General features: G+C 37.4%; 2 protein-coding genes across 2 annotated transcripts; both read right to left on the bottom strand.

The window, feature by feature from the left end:
* Positions 1-313: 313 nt before the first annotated feature.
* On the bottom strand, positions 314-8,780 carry LOC140344831 (mitochondrial dynamics protein MIEF1-like). Its single transcript, XM_072432038.1, has 4 exons — positions 8,637-8,780; positions 8,252-8,432; positions 6,681-6,934; positions 314-5,663 (listed from the first exon to the last, which is right to left on the bottom strand). The coding sequence occupies exons 1-4, from the start codon at positions 8,778-8,780 to the stop codon at positions 4,851-4,853; spliced, it is 1,392 nt and encodes a 463-aa protein (XP_072288139.1). The 3' UTR covers positions 314-4,850.
* A 2,666-nt stretch (positions 8,781-11,446) lies between these two features.
* LOC140344832 (mitochondrial ribosome and complex I assembly factor AltMIEF1-like) lies at positions 11,447-12,156 on the bottom strand. The gene has a single exon (XM_072432039.1). The coding sequence runs from the start codon at positions 11,657-11,659 to the stop codon at positions 11,447-11,449; it is 213 nt and encodes a 70-aa protein (XP_072288140.1). The 5' UTR covers positions 11,660-12,156.
* Positions 12,157-16,239: the final 4,083 nt, after the last annotated feature.

The raw sequence follows: 16,239 nt of genomic DNA, 5'->3' as shown, positions 1-16,239 counted from the left end.
TGAAAGTATTGGATCCAGCTTGATTAGGGGATGGAGGCCTAAAATTTAGGTTTAGTATCATATTTAGGCCTACTCCCTCTCCAGCTTTACTACAGATCCATAACTATGTTGCATGACTTCACAGACCAGGCTTCAGGCTGTGGAGAAGACACATGATAGAACTTCTAGATGCCTGCAATAAAATAATTTGTCCAGTTTACAAGTTTGCTTTAAGCATAAAAAGCCTAAATAGCCCTAACAATTCAATTATTGGGTGGACGGGTTTTTACTGTAAAAAATATTGTTACTGTTGCAGTGAAAAAAAATAATATGATTTTATTCATTGTCGTTTATTGGTTATAATGTTTTCTGACACACACTCCCTCAACAAAATAAAAACATGCACATTATATCCTTTCAAACCATTCCATCGATAAATATTCAAGACACCGTGTAAAATACATAGGGGGGTAACATTTACCTCCATACACAATGGGAAGTGATACTCGTCATTGGAAAGAGATGCATATAACCATAGTCAATACAGTTAAATAAAACAAATTTCCAACTTACAACTAATACATGTTATCACAATGATGGTGTTTAACATAGAAGTTTGGTTATTACACTCCAGAAAAAAATTTTGGTAAAATTACACTTAATCAAAAGTCATCCTTGTAGGACTCATCTAAGACTGGAAGCACAAGAGAAAATTCATCTTTTGTCTATGCTGCATGACTTGCACTTTGTAATTTGAAAGGTTTTTGGGGTCTGAAAAAATGATAAACTGGAAAAGGACTACAGCCCACCCTGGACAATATTTGACGAGAATCAGGTGTGTGTACAGCACTTGTCGTCCAAACAACCGTCGTGCCGGATCCAGGAACAACAGACAAGGAACGATAGTAATGAAAGTGAAGGGTGAGAGCGTGCAGCAGGGTGCCACTCCGTCATTCTCCCCCTCCCCTCTGCATAGAGCAGAACGGCGCTGTATGTACAGAGATCGTTCATGCATCGTGCAGACGTTTGTTGTCAGAAAGGATTGTGAAAAGGTTTTTAATTCTTCCAAATTTTATATATGCAGCATATTTTGTTTTCTGCATTTGGATACATCATCATACAAATTCTACCAGGTATGGTTGTTTACATAATTGAATTAGATTTTAAACAAAAATTAGCAACAGTGCTCTTAGAACGATTGCATCTGCTCCTTCTGAGGGAGCCTGTAGGCAGCCTGTAATTTGAATTACTGATTACTATTTTGTTTTACTCATAACAACCTGACTTGTGAATGCTGACATATGTTCCAATGAATACGAGTCCTGCTGTAATAGGGCAATGTATGCTTTAGGACTTAAGAACAAATTCTATTAAAAACTAAAATGCATGGTAAGGCAAGAAAGAACTTCACTGCCGGCGTCCCCTATTATATAACAAACACATTTTCAGCATCTGCATTAGGTAATTGCCCAAATAATTCCCAAAATGTATGCCAGTGGCAGGTAGCAGCATTGAACTGTCTTTGTTTTTTATTAGATGTTCTGTAATTAACAAATTGATGGTCTGATGCAGACAATGTCGGTCCTTCTCCTCTGCTATATATCAGAATGAAGTTTAAGGTATAAGAGGTGTCACATGTCAGAAAACAAGTCATACAAGTACCAAGTAAAAGATGAATGGAGCAGCACAGAAGCAAGTAAATGGTGAGAGCTACTGGGGTGCTGAGCATTAGGAAATGCAGGTTTTTTATTTGCTTTCCCAATGTCCTGTGTATCTAAGAACAGCAGCATTACATTTCAGTGTATCAGGAAAATTCTTCTTCAATAGACCCTTACATTAGTCAGTATCCTTTTTACTCAGTAAGAACAGTCATTGGTATATGTGATCAAATTGGCACAAATAACATTTCCAGAACTAGTCTCTCACAGCTTGACAACTGAATACGGTGTGATAGGATGGTATATCTAGCTGCTTTGTAAACTTATAGGACAAGTAATACCTATTACTGCAATATAGCCTCCAGTTCCATAAAGTAAAACTGTATTTAAAAAAAATCAGGAGGCTGTAAAAGCTAGAATGTCTGATATGCTGGCTGCCCTGATAACAGTCATGCAAGGAGTGAAGACTACTTGCCTATTTAATGATGTGACACAAGTATGAATACGAGCAGTTTTTATGTAAGGGCTCATTCACATAAAGGAGTCTGCTGCACTCCAACTGAATGCCCATGTGCCAAGTTAGGACAGCCCATACATTTGAACCTGCACAGATATCAGAAGCGTAACACTCTATAGTGCATTGGCATGCAGTGAAGCATTGGAGAAGGGGCATTAGGGTGCTACAAATAGCACTACATTGCACCAATGCATTTATCAGAGCAATGTGAATAGGCCCTAATTCTGAGATTACCTGGGGTATGCTTGTTCTGGGTCAGTTGCTAATGTACATTATCATTGTTCTTTAGAGGTTAGAAATCAGAAGGAAGTCGTGGGGAAAATGCAAACAGTTCTTTACTGTGAAGGAAAAGGTAAGGTGCTTTTCACAGGAACCTGATTCCAATCGTGGTGTCCATAATGGACATGTCTCAAAATGAAATTCCTTGATTTTTACACAAGAGCCATAAAAAGGGTTAAATTATTATTGTTGCCAAAAAGCAATACATGCCATTAGTACATTTGTTTGCTGTACTTGAAGCTATGCAATGTATTCAGTTCACTAAACTGCACCTAAAAAGGATCGTGTACAAACGTTAAAAACCCTATTACGGTTTTATAAATGCAAAAAGCATTACGGTGACCACAATAGAGAGAGATGAAGGCAAATATTTTCCTTAATTATTCATGTCACAGGCGTGACACATGGATTTAACAGTCTTGGAGTTACAAGTGAACAATATAATCAACTTTCCTAACCTAAGGCTCTGCACGTGATTCCCATCAACTGAACACAAATGCTGTTTTTGGAGTTTACACAGCTGTCCGATGTTTTCTGTTAGACTGACCAGGCATTCAAAATCTTTCCCAAGAAACATTTAAAATTATACAGAAATTACAAGCTCTAGTTGTCGAGTAATTCATACAGATGAACCTACACTAAAACATTTAATTTTTAGTTGGCATGATGCAAGATTTATTACTGTGAAACCTTTGGATGCTACACACAAATTAGGTTACTGTAGAATAGAAGAAGCAAAAAAAGGTTTTTAATCTAGTAGATTATTTATAAAGCAGTGAATGTGGCATTTACCAAATATCAACTGAAGGTGAGTCATCCTGGTGCATGTGTTTTAAATTATAGGGAATGATTCACCTGCAGTAAATGGCTGATGAATGTCACAATCTTTTTATAGATGCCCTAAAGGCAAACTATAATCCTGCTGTATATTGCTCTGCTTGCACAAACCAAAACAGCGGGCTCCTTAATTCTGCAACTTATTTGTCACCAAGAAGAAGGGCTGGCAAATCTGACACATGTAGGAATCTTATAAACAGTACAAAATGGGAGAGACAATAGAAGTAATCAATTCCACATCCAAGATCACCGTCAATCGAAATCTGAAAAGATATCTGCCTGCCCCAATTATCGACCATTTATCAGCTCAAGGGATCCAAAATAATCGCTAAACGCCCAAGGTAATGGAACTTTAAAAGAGTATTACACTGTTACTCAGCCCCCACACATAGTCATACCTGCCTTCACATTTGCCAAATCCATAACCTGAGTCTTAAAGCTGCTTTTACAAACTCTACAGGCTGGTTCATCTTTTTTCTATCGCCCATGTAGAGAAGAGACCATCTTATGCATAAAAAAGTAAGAAACCAGTCTGGAGAATCTGAAGTTAGGGGTACAGTGGATAAGGGGACGGAGCATGGGAAATGGATGTTATAGGGTATTCTTCAAGTCATAGTAGAATAAACCTTTTACAGAAGCCTCAATGTTACTAGAGTTTTAGGCAATCATTCATGTTTAGTTTAATTTAGCTGCACAAATGTGCCGAGATAAAGCCAAAAGAGGATATTTCCTATGTATTTGAAATATAAAACTGAAGACAGAAACATACCAGCAAAACAATGGTCTCCTGCTAATTATAGCATCTTTTTCTGGACAGAACTACTCAAACAGCAGCAGAATTCATGTTAAGCCCCAGCCCCAGCACCTAGCATTTTCTTAATATAAATGAATGGGAAAGATGAAATGCAAACAATTTTAGTGATTTCAGAAAAGCTTCTTATCAGCTTAATGGTTAAAAAGACATATATAAACAATGCTGAGTTTTATTTCAAGACATTTAAAATACTCAGAATTAGCAAATCTGTGAGCATTCTAAAATATGATCTTTTGCAGGGTTAAAGGAGGGACTAGAATCTAAGGCATTTAAAACTTCTGGGTGTGCTGAGCGTCTTGCTTCTTTCAGCTGCAGCTCCTCTCCCCCCCTGCTATGGTGCTACAATGACATATTAATAACACACAATAGGGCAGATGTGCAAATCAAACACACCTAAGTGTTGGAAGCTTAGGATTCTAGCTGTATCTTTAGCACTGCAAGAGAATTAACAGACACACTAATGGTGCATATTTTAAATTTAGAATGGATTTGGTTACTTTAATGAAAGTCTTGTTAATGGTGTCTTTCTGAAAGATATATATTAGTTTTCCATCATTCATCTAGAGATCATGGACAGTTCCTACCTAAGAGCTGCTGCGATGAAACTGAAAAGAGCAAAGTCAAGTAACAAGGAAATAACATATGAAAGTATTTTGGCATTGTGTAACAGTATCGTTGTTAGCTGGATTTTTGACTGGTCCTTCAGAATTTATCAATTTAATAACCCTGTAATGTTTACTCCCCATTATATCCCCGCCACACATTCTCATTCTCCTGTCCTCAGCAGCACCTCTGGCTCTGATAGGGAGCAATAAAGAAAATAGCCCATCTCATCCACCTCGTCTGGTGTAAGTTCTGAGAATAAGTTCACCTTGGGGTCCACAGCTGAAGGTAATTCTCCTTTCTCTAGGTAACCAACAATCTCTCTGAGTGATTGAAGAAAGCGATCTGCTAAAAACCCCTGTGACCAGTCATCCTCCTTTTGACAAATATGTAAGAGTATGTTGGTGAGGTGTGAGGCTGTGAGGTGGGAAAGTGGCAGATTGTATCGACAAATAGCCTTTAATAATTTTAGGCACAGACATCGACATCCAGAATCCTGTTGGTCCCGTCCTATTAATGCAGCGGTTTCTGCTCCGCGTTGGCTCAAACGCCACATGTTTCCGTAACGTTCCAGCCTATGAGATTTAGCAACTGCTAGGCGTTCCCCAAGTGCAATCATCGGCAAAAAGTCTATAAAGAGCTTCCTGTCCTCCTCATACTGAACTTCCAAAATAAGGCTTTCAGATGGCACTACTGGTCGAATCACGTATCCCAACATGCTGCCAATGGCTGGCCAGTTGATTGAGCCAGCTACCACTTTCTCAAATGTAGCTACAACAGTCTTTGGACAAAGGTAACCTCCCACAACGCAGCGGTCCCAATAACTGGTCCCACGAGGAAAGTACTCAATGTTTTCTCTACGCAGAAGGCAAAACCCTGGTAAGCTGAGAATAGTTTCTTCTCCAGGGACACATGACCATAAATTATTTTCCACCAAGAGTGGTACAATAAGCTGAATGTGATCCGCTCTCACCACCTGAAATATAGCAAGAGAACAACAAGCACATATGTAAATCTATTAAAGTATTTAAATGTAAACATGCAAACAGATTTAGCCATTTTATTTTGTGTAAATTTGACCAATATGCTGGTAATAAAGATTTAAAGGTATTAAAGTATATAAAAACTTCAAACTAGGAAGAGATTTGGGAAAGCTGGGTTTTGGGACAATACAAGCAGTGTTTATCAGATACAAAAAGGTTGTACAGTAAAGGGTTTCTCAAAAGTGTGTTACAATTTTCCATTCATTGTACGTACAAAACGACCATTGAATGCAGAAGATATGTGTAATAAATTGTGAATCCCATCACTTGACGTGTTTACCCACAGAGGCTTCCTCAGAGGGTATAGGGATGTAACCGATTAAATTCCATTGAGAGATTCACAGGATCTTTTGCAGTGGTAGAATAAGTTCTCACTAAATTCTGAGGAGTATCCATATTAGTTTCCATAAGGTAACAGGTAATGTTGTATCCCACATGGGGGAAGGGGGTTTGGCGTTTTCTTCCCAGACCCCTTTTACATTTTGTGGGTTAGCTGTTATGCTTTCCTTAGGTGATTAAATTGCTTCCAAGAGGGGCTTCCTGAGTAAAATGAAGGATTTTAGTTTGGGCAACTGTGTTCAAGCAGCAGTTGGTGAGAAATCCTTCCAGCAGGATAACACCTCAGGATCTTACAATCTTGTTGGACCATGTGTGCACAGATTGCCTGTCTCTGCCTAAACCACTATTTTTTTTTACTTTAGGTCCCCACAAAGAGGATCAAAACCCCACTTTGACACAGGGGTTCATTAAGTTGAACACTAATTTTTCTGAAGTCTCTGTGAAAGGAAGTTAAACTGTACAGGGTCACAGTATGGAAAAAAGTACTAAAAGCGACATTACGCAGAGAGAGGAGTGCTGACTATAGCACCTTTTAAGGTACAGACTTTAGTTTTGCGATCAATGAAAGTGATTACAATTTTCGCTGTCTACAAAAAATTCAGTTATGTTACCTGCAGATCATCATACAGGCTCCCGCTAAGGTGCATCTCTTTCAGCGGCATGTCTGGAAACTTGTTGTGGATGAAGTTGCGCAGCTCAGCACAGATATCCATTGCAGCTTGCTTAGCACAGCTCTGCTCTGCAGGTGGAATGGCGACATGTTTTTTGTAATAGCTAAACAACTTTTCCTGAAGAGAAAGCTTTAGGCGTGCTTTTTTCAGATCTGACTGGGACTTGCGACTTGGGGGTTTGGGGCGGACAGATTCTGTGAAAAACAAAGTTTGCAATAGCTTAGTATCTGGATATAAAGAAATGGACACACTCTACGGACATATATAGTCCACAATAGAACAAGAACAAAATAGTAAGTGGCAAACATTATGGGCAGCACGGTGGCTCAGTATTTAGCACTCTGGCCTTTGCAGCTTTAATTTCCAAGTTCGAATATCAGCCAGGACTTTATCTGCATGGAGTTTGCAGGTTCTCCGTGTGTCTGTGTGTGTTTCCTCCAGGTACTCCTGTTTCCTTACACATTCCAAAAACATGCAGTTAGGTTAATTTGCTTCCCCTCAAAAATTTACCTTGGATTGTATTAAAGACATATGACTTGGTAGGGACATTAGATTGTGAGCTCCTTTGAGGGACAAATGGTGACATGACTATTGACTTTGTACAGCGCTGCGTAATATATCCATGCTATATAAATACTGTGTAATATTAATAACATTACAATAGGATTGAGTGTCAAAGGTTAGTTATTTCCCCCAGCTATTTTCAGGATAGTTACACTGAATAATAATCAAAAATCTTGGAATTCGTCTGAGGCCATAACACAGGGTTAAACACTCTATAAAAGTGTTTTGTTCTCCCAACTGCATTCTTTTGTTGTTGTTTTTTTATTTTTTACATCATAAATACATAGATTAAGTGGGCCAATCACTTGAATTTGCAAACAGTTGTAAGTCTACATTTATTACTTAATGCTAATGCATTAAGACTCACATTGCCAGGAGCATTGCCATATATCATGGATTTATTTCTTCCCAAACTAAATCGGCATGTTTTTACACCTTAAATGATGTTAAAAGTTCATTAGGCCTCTGCATGTTCTTTTGCACTGCTTGGGTTTCATTTTCACCCTTTTATTTTACTTCTGTTACTGCTAGTTTGTTGCATTTATGTTAAGCTGCCATTAGCATGCAAAAAATAGAAGATTGATTTCAGCCCAAATATAACTTTATTTTTGGAATAAATTCCAATTTCTGCTACCATTTTGAAAGTGGGAAAGTGTTAGAACAACTGTATGATTTTTATTTGATGTCCAAGTCCGTCATAGGTATAACAGAGTTAAAATTGTTTGCTGATAAAGAGGATAAATACACCCACAATAATAAAAAAAAAATGCCCAGAATTATATTTTTTTTAAACCCAAACATGGTCTTTAAAATGTCAAGGTAAATCTAGAAATAATCAAAAAGTAATTCCTAAACTTGTCTTTTATAAATCTTTGTTTTGTTTAGCCAAAACAGTTTGTGAGCTATATAAACCGCTTTGGCTTTTGGCAAAGTGAAGAAGCCATTACCTGGTTCAAACGCAGAGCTGTCTGTTGGTAGGGTTTGCAGACTGCGACTCACAGACGTCTTCATGTCTTTGTTTAACAGTCGGGTAGATGAACCTAACCAGCTGGGTTCTTCCCAGCTCCTTTTACCAGATGAACTGGAATGGGAGGGACTGGCAGGAGCACTGATAGCACGATCATACATCTATACAAAACAAATATACAAAGGAAATCAGTTGGAACTACCGCAAGCACAGAAATATGAATGATCTGAGCAGGTATTTTACCAAAATTACATACATACACATACTTTAATGTATTTCTAACTAACTCTTTCCTAACCATGTGAATAACCCTACAAGAGAAATGCAAGTATTAAATAAGGCAAACAAACAACATCTCAACATACTCGCTTTACTGCAAGAGTAGCTATTCCTAGCATCGCAGCTCCTCCAACTCCAAGAACAAGGCGGGCATTGGATAGGACAAAGTCTATGGCAGTCCCAATGCCATTGTCGTCCTTTTTGCCCTTCCTTTCACCAGCTCCTGCCATTGTGCCCTGTAAAAAACAACATAAATTAAATATTTCCTTGAGAAAAATGCATGAATACTAAAACAAACAATACAGTACATTTAGCACAATTAAATACGCTTGTTGGAGAACTGGTACAAAATGTATAGGAAACAATGAACAATAGTACCAACAAAGATTCAAGCTAGAAAGCAATCATTCCTTTCCCCAACAGACTAACTTAAGCATGAACGGGTGTGTACCAACAGCAGCTTCATATAGATGAGGACATAGCCTGGGTGCTACCACTGGAAGCCCACACTAATGATAAGGCTACATAAGTATTTCATGATAGTTACACAATAGCTTGTCATCTATAGCCATGTCATCTATAGCCATGTCATCTATAGCCATGTCATCTATAGCCATGTCATCTATACATTTTCTAATTCCGGGTTTTGCAAAGCACTGAAAAAAATTATGGACACTGATAAAGGTTCTAAAGACTTTCCTATTCTATTCCTATAAAAAAAGCAGTTTTGGATTTATGGTTAATTTAATCACAATACATGAGGAAGGATATGTCCCGTGTCTCAGCAGGAATGCAGCATGGAAAAAATTATTGGGCACATTAGTGAGAAGGCAATTAGACGGGAGAAGAAAGCACTTTACATAAAACGCAAAAGTTTTAAATAGATGAGTTTAGAAACAAAACCCAGTTTTGCTTTGTTTAAGGCCTTTAATGTTAAGAGTGGAACATTTTTTTATGGTAGTGGCAGCAAGAATTGGGACACAGAGTGAAGTGCTGCATTCATGACTAGAATGTCTATAAATAAGAATCCCACAGAGAAGTGTTCTCACAAGCCAAGTATCATCTACTGTCTGCAGGATAAGAACTTTGTCTTATGAAATTGACAGATAACAGATATGAGCTTGAAAAAAAACAAGTAGAAGTGACTAAACCTGGTGCCTCAAGGAGTAAAACGCTGAGAGATAACACTCAGACAGCAAGCTTGATGGTATGAGAAAGTCTCTATTATGTACCAAGCCATGACCAAACACCAATATTTTATGGCTAGGTTTCCTAGATTACTCAACGTTCCTCTCCCATAGATATCTAAAATGTATGATAACAACAATTTATCCTCTCTGGTGGTCTGAATAAGAAGTAGTTTTAAATGTCAAAATGGTACATTTACAAATACTTATTATTTAAAATTTCCCACCTGGTCTCACCTCCCAGCCACATACTCGCACTGCACGGCCGGCATCTGCTTCCCCTGGCCTTGCATCCCCAATGTTCACGCGCCGGGGACGCAGATGTCCGCTGGCATCTGTGTAGCATAGCAGATGCCGGGCAAAGCTGGAGGACGCCGCAGGCATCACGGGAACGTGAGGACCGGGTAAGACTTGAAAACTCCTGGCAATTCCCCCTTGAGTGTGGCTCGGGGGTCACCGCTTTTGGTATAGATAATTCACAGAGCCACACTCGGGATTACCGCCAGGGAGGTGAATACTTGTGAGAAATGAAATGAGAAATGAATGTATACACAATAAAACCTAATTTTTTCTTGTCCCATGTAAAAATCCTTAAAGATGTTGGGATTTAGGGATAACAGAAAATGTTGCATTTTCTGTTGTTGGCTTGTAGGATGTCACTAGATATTTAAAACCTGAATGCAACATATCTTGTAACTTTAAAAAAATGACTATAGCATTATGATAGTTAGATAAAAATATTCAAATACTGAAAAAGTGGCATATATGCTATGCCTAGGTTAAAAAATCTTTAAAGGAAACTAAGGGATTGTACAAACACTAGATTTTCATTACATGAGACATTCATAGTCATCTTAAAGCGGAACAAAACTAAAAATAAAAAAACCTACTTATCCTCAGAATCCTCAATCCCACCAGATGTATTCCATTGGGTCCCACATCGTCCTGTTATCCGTCTTCATCCCGATGCAGAGGAAGTGCAGGGTGTCGCCATCTTCCCTCCTCTGGCTATGTTACCCAGTCTCGCACTGCGCAGGCGTGAGATCATGTGACATAGCCTGCTGTAAAGGAGGGATCTCACTGAGCATGCAATGAGGGGAGGGGCTTCATCCTTTTTTTTTTCTTAAAAAGCTTGCTGAAGAGAATAACATTTTTACTTTACATAAAGAGGTTGTCCACCCGTTTATGTAAAGTAAAAATTTTGGTAATAGGTTCACTTTAAGTGAAAATCTGACTTCAGAACATGTGATCAGGGACATAATTTTGTAATGGGCTGCATCAGATCATTAAAAGAGACAACAGCTAATATTTTCTATTTAGAAGAAGAGAGCCAAGGCCTCCTACTCATTCTTTCCCTCCATCTAAAACAGGCTGCAAAGCAGTAGCTAGGAAACTTGCCCATACAACAATGTTCATCCCTACTATAAGCCTTAAAGAATTATCAGTTCTTTAATTTTGAGTTTCCAGTAATAAATATAGAAGGTCTCTTACAATGTGCCTCACTCACTGGTATAGCACTCATGCTCCAAGTTAGAATGATATACTCATAAAATAATAAAATAAGAATGACTTGCTTTAAGTATAACTCTCTTTTTTATATTTTATACAAAAGCGTAATAATCTCTGCAGTTCATTAAATTAACTAGCAACAGGTTGTTTACCTCTTATTTGTTCAAGAAAACAGCTGATGGAGGATGAACAGCACTGTTTTACACTAGTCCCCCCAACTTGGTCTGGAGGAAAAATTCTCCCTTTGCCAACTGCTTCTCTCTGTCCTCCAGATTTGTGAGATTTTGATTCTTTCTAAATTCTCGACGTATATAAGAGGAGTAGTAGTCACGGTCTGTAAACTGGAGTTTGCGTCCCTCTCGCAGAAGGGCACGATACAGCTTCAGAACCGCTTCCCGGGACCAGCCTGCCATGGCAGGTATGAAGATAAAAGAGCTGGTCCTACCAGTCTGAAAACAAAGACACAGAAGTGTTTAATGAGAGAAATATTGAGAGAAAATAAAGCCAAGCTCCTTCTGAAGCCTGGATGTTGTAAGATCAGGCCAACTGATCTTGCAGACATCTTTTAACAAATTCACAATATTTCTAAATGTTTTGCCAATCCTTAATAACACAATACACAGGATAAATGTAAAAGTGTTGACCACATCCAGTTTTTTCTCATTTTTCCCTGCTTAGCTAATGCAGTGCTCTGCCTCCAATGTGTGTCATCCATATAGTGGGGCACTGCATCCGGTGATGCAAATTTCCTGGACATAGATGGAATAGAGGATTACTGAAATAAAAAATAAGGAGAAACTGGAAAAGCGTGGTCTGCTTTCTTTTTTTTATTATTACATTATTGTTTTTGAACAGCTCAGACTCAACACAAAGTTAACCTAACTTCAATCTATCTTGTTTATGCAACTTTTTTCCTCTGATCTTTTCTAATGAATCTTGGATCACAGTGTTCAGTAGTCCCTTTAGGCACCACCCAGCACTTTCCAGTGACCACCTAGCTGATTTTGGGGGGTTCCTGAAAAGGTGCGACACAATACAGAGGCTGCCTCCCTCCTACAGCTTCTTCTCACCTAGCTTGAAAACATTTCTGGGGAAATAACTGGATAATAGGAGAAAAAAAAAACAAACAAATGTGGCACAAGTAATTTTAAAGGGACTGTAGGCAGCACATTGTACAGGAGTTGTAATGGCAGTGATGTCTAGCAGTTCCGTATGATGTATCTGCGGTCTATATGATGTATCTGCGCTCTGTACGATGTATCTGCGTCTAAGAGTGCCCCTAAACCCACTAACATCCTCTGTAGCATGTCAGCACTCTCTGATCATCTACTGTTGCATGTCTGCAGTCCCCATCAGCTTTATTTATAGTAATTTAGCCACGAATGACCTAAAACAATCTGCTAGTCAAACCTGAATTTCTACCCAGGTTTTTATTCACTGACTCACAAGTGTAATTCCTGGTTAAAGAAAACATGAGCTAAATTTACCAAGCTTTAAATGAATAATGATTTATTTTAGTCATGTGACTGTCAAATCTTGCTTCATCTGAAAAGAACATTCACTGTATTTAAAAGTCCTTATTCTAGCCTGTTAGTTTAGTGAATTTAACCTATTTTGTTTACTTTCTTCCCTATTTCCTGCAAACTATGACTTGACCTTCTTTACTCAAACCTCTCATGTAAAGAATAGGCGTGTGTCTTCTCCCACGAAGAAGAATAGGGCACCTAAGCAACCAATTGCCTGTCTTGAGTATTGTCACAAAGCGTCAGAGAGGAGCATGACAAATATAAATGCACATCTTCGAAAGCTATCTTGGATTTTAAATAGATATATAAATAATGCCTGGCAGTACAAGTACACTTCAAGGTCAGGCCCACTCCAACTATACAGAGTTTTCTGGAGTGGAGCCAAGTCTCCTTAATGCTGATCATACATGTAATAGCTAATGGGTTAGTGCTCCTGCTTTGAACTTTGTTCTGTTATTACAAAAAAACTAAATTTCATTTTGAGTTTATAAAGCTTTCTAGTACCGATCTTTAAAGCCCAACTGCAGTTGCAAAATGCTTATTTATATATTCCTAAAAATTGTGGGAAAGTGGAAAAGATACAGAACATCATTCAGGTATGTATCTGTGTTCCCCCTGGGAAGAATTTAATTATATATATATATATATATATATATATATATATATATATATATATATTCATTGTGAATGTCAGGCGGATGACAGAATGTTGCTGCTGATAAGGCTGTCAGTAACTATGGATGTCGTTTTAAAGAAAAAAGGCGCGATTCTAGTGTTATGAAGGAGTGACATTTGAGTTGTATTGCAATATTTACTTTTATTGCTATATGTTTTTACGAACATTTTTGCTTTTTAAGATTTTTGTTAGTGTGTTAAAGTGTACCTAAACTCAGAATTTTATACTTACCTAAAAGAGTAGACAACACTTTTATTCAAAGTAAAAATTCTGTTTGTTTTTTTTAAGTGCAACAAAAAAAAAAGGGTGCAGCTCCACCCCTTAATTTATCGATCGCCTTGGCAATCAAGACTTAATAGGGGCCATTACTACAAACCAGCTCCTTTTTACATCTGTCTCTATACCCATGCACATCGCTAGTTCCTTCCACCAAACTCAAGGTCACTACAGGAAACAGTAGGGGTTTTTTACTAGGCACAAACATAACAGAAACCTGCCAGTGCTTGGGTTTCCCCATACTTTAATAGAAAAGTTTATTAACCTTGTACCTGTTTATCTTCTGAGATCACACAAGATAGAACAGATTCAGATTGATGTGGCTGTAGGTGCTTGAATTTTGCCCAATTTGATCTTTCTAATTTGTTTTAGCATTTCTTTTTTTAGTTTAAATTAAAAGCAATATATTTGAACAATAGAAACAGTAACCTACAGTATATGGTATTCACAGGTGGTCTCCCATGCAAGTACTAACAAGTTCCCTTTTAGTGTTTAAAATGACTTACTTCTTTCCTGAATGCCTGAACGGAGGAGCCGCCTCTGGCATAAATATTGCAACTTTAATAATAAATGATTATGGAATGTCCAATTCTTAAATTTGAGCATTTTTTTCTTGGAGGGCTGTTGTTTGTGTGTTATCCTAATTAATCTATATAGCTACATTTGATACTCTGCTTACCCTTTAGCACAATAGCTGCCTTTTTTAACTTTGAATGTTTCAATGTCCATTTTGCAATTTTGAAGTCAGTGTTAATGCTATGTTATTGTTTTTTTAGCCATATTGTTTGATTGCAAAAGTCTGCCTTTAATACCACTTTAAAATGTTTGTCCTGCATAAATAGTTTTTAATCCAGTTTTCCACCCTTGATAGGCCAAAATTGCATATTGGTTTGGTAAGTATTTTTTGAACGCAATATTTGTTGGGCCATTTTTAAATTATTTTGGCTTCACATGGAAGTGTGGGTTTACATGTGTTTTGTTTGTTCTTTTTATTTTTTTGTCATGTAAATTTAGTGTTTTTTTTTATATTTTAATCTGACCTTTTAGCAAATGTTTCTTTTGAATTTAATTGTTTGTAAAATGTTGTCGTTTGTTGTAATGTGATCTCCTTTCCAATCTCCCAGGACATACAGTTTAAATAAATTGTGATTTTAAGCTGTTCCTTTTTCTGAATTGTTTGAAAGGCTAAAAACAGCACAACTGTTCTGTTAAAACTCAGTTGTTTGATGCGCATAGTTGTGCGCCAAACTTCAGCTGCGTGTAGCTCATAGTTGTGCGCCAAGGCGTACCCGCTATGTGAGTGTGAACTGTCAGTTGAAAAATGCATCACACTTTTGCACAGTCCTCATTCAAGTAAGTTTATATTTTATTGTGTATATTGCTTGTTTTGCTTCATATGCACTCATGTATGTTTAGACATGATTGCACATAAAGCAAAACATGTATGTATGCATTTAGATGTGTGTACATATACATAGAAAAGAGAAATTACAAGAAGAAATAGGCAAAGAGGGCTTTTTGGACCATATTGCTTCACATTGAAAAGATTGCCTATTTGTTCCTATGATTTCTGATATCATGGGCTTGGCTACAAGCAACATTCATGGAGGATATTGCTTCTGGTTAAAAGAAGGGCTTATCTTCAATCCCATTGGGCGGATGGACTTGATGATAATCTACAACATTGGGATAGCCCAATTTTGTTGTGGTGTACTTTGAAAGCTGTTATGAGGGGATATATTATGTCTTATGGAGCAAAGCATAATCATGAATATTATCAACAGTATAATATTCTCCAGGATCAGGTTGTGCAACGTTATAAATTGTATCTTCAATCTAATAATAGAGAAAGCAAGAAATTTTGGGCAGGAAGCGGTAGTTCATTTGAATTTGCATGTTGATACTCGAGTGAAAACTCAAGCCTATTATACCAAACATACATTTTATAGATGAGGGAAAGAAATAGGTACATTGTTTTTGAGGTTGGCTAACCCCTTGTTCCCTAAGCATCATATTTTGAGAGCAAAAGATCCACTTTCTAATACTTTTCTTACATCTCACCAAGATATTTTAAAGGTTTTTGAAAGTTATTATAAAAATGTATATACTGCTCAAGATTCTCAACCCCAATTACTGCAAACTTTACTAGAAAAAGCTAATTTATCTAAGTTATCAGTTTATAGGGAGCTTAATGCCCCAGTCTCAGAATCAGAAATCCTTTGCACAATTAATATTATTAATATTATAATATATTTTTATATATTAATAAAAAACCTTAGCTTCTAATAAAACACCAGGTGTGGATGGCTTTTTGGCGGAATAATAAAAAAATCTTAGCTCCGGCAATAACCCCTTTACTTGCAGAATTGTATAATAAAATATTTTCCCACCAGGTTCCTTTCCCATGTTTTAACAAAGCTTATAGTATGTTAATTCCAAAACCAGGCAAATATAAATATCCTGATCAATTAGTGTCTTATAGACCAATTTCATTGTTGAATTGTGATTACAAAAT

Source organism: Pyxicephalus adspersus, unplaced genomic scaffold (genome assembly GCF_032062135.1).
Source record: "Pyxicephalus adspersus unplaced genomic scaffold, UCB_Pads_2.0 Sca58, whole genome shotgun sequence".
NCBI lineage: Eukaryota > Metazoa > Chordata > Amphibia > Anura > Pyxicephalidae > Pyxicephalus > Pyxicephalus adspersus.
Note: the sequence above shows the minus strand (reverse complement) of the source record. Positions and strands in the feature narration are given on the sequence as shown.

What these genes read in the sequence shown, in the direction of transcription:
- LOC140344831 (XM_072432038.1), bottom strand. Translation starts at nt 8,780, where the DNA reads ATGGCAGGAGCTGGTGAAAGGAAGGGCAAAAAGGACGACAATGGCATT. An exon ending in CTACTCTTGCAGTAAAGCGA is followed by an intron (nt 8,433 to 8,636) that starts GTATGTTGAGAT and finishes TGTTTTGTATAG; the next exon opens with ATGTATGATCGTGCTATCAG. An exon ending in CAGCTCTGCGTTTGAACCAG is followed by an intron (nt 6,935 to 8,251) that starts GTAATGGCTTCT and finishes TGTTTTTCACAG; the next exon opens with AATCTGTCCGCCCCAAACCC.
- LOC140344832 (XM_072432039.1), bottom strand. Translation starts at nt 11,659, where the DNA reads ATGGCAGGCTGGTCCCGGGAAGCGGTTCTGAAGCTGTATCGTGCCCTT.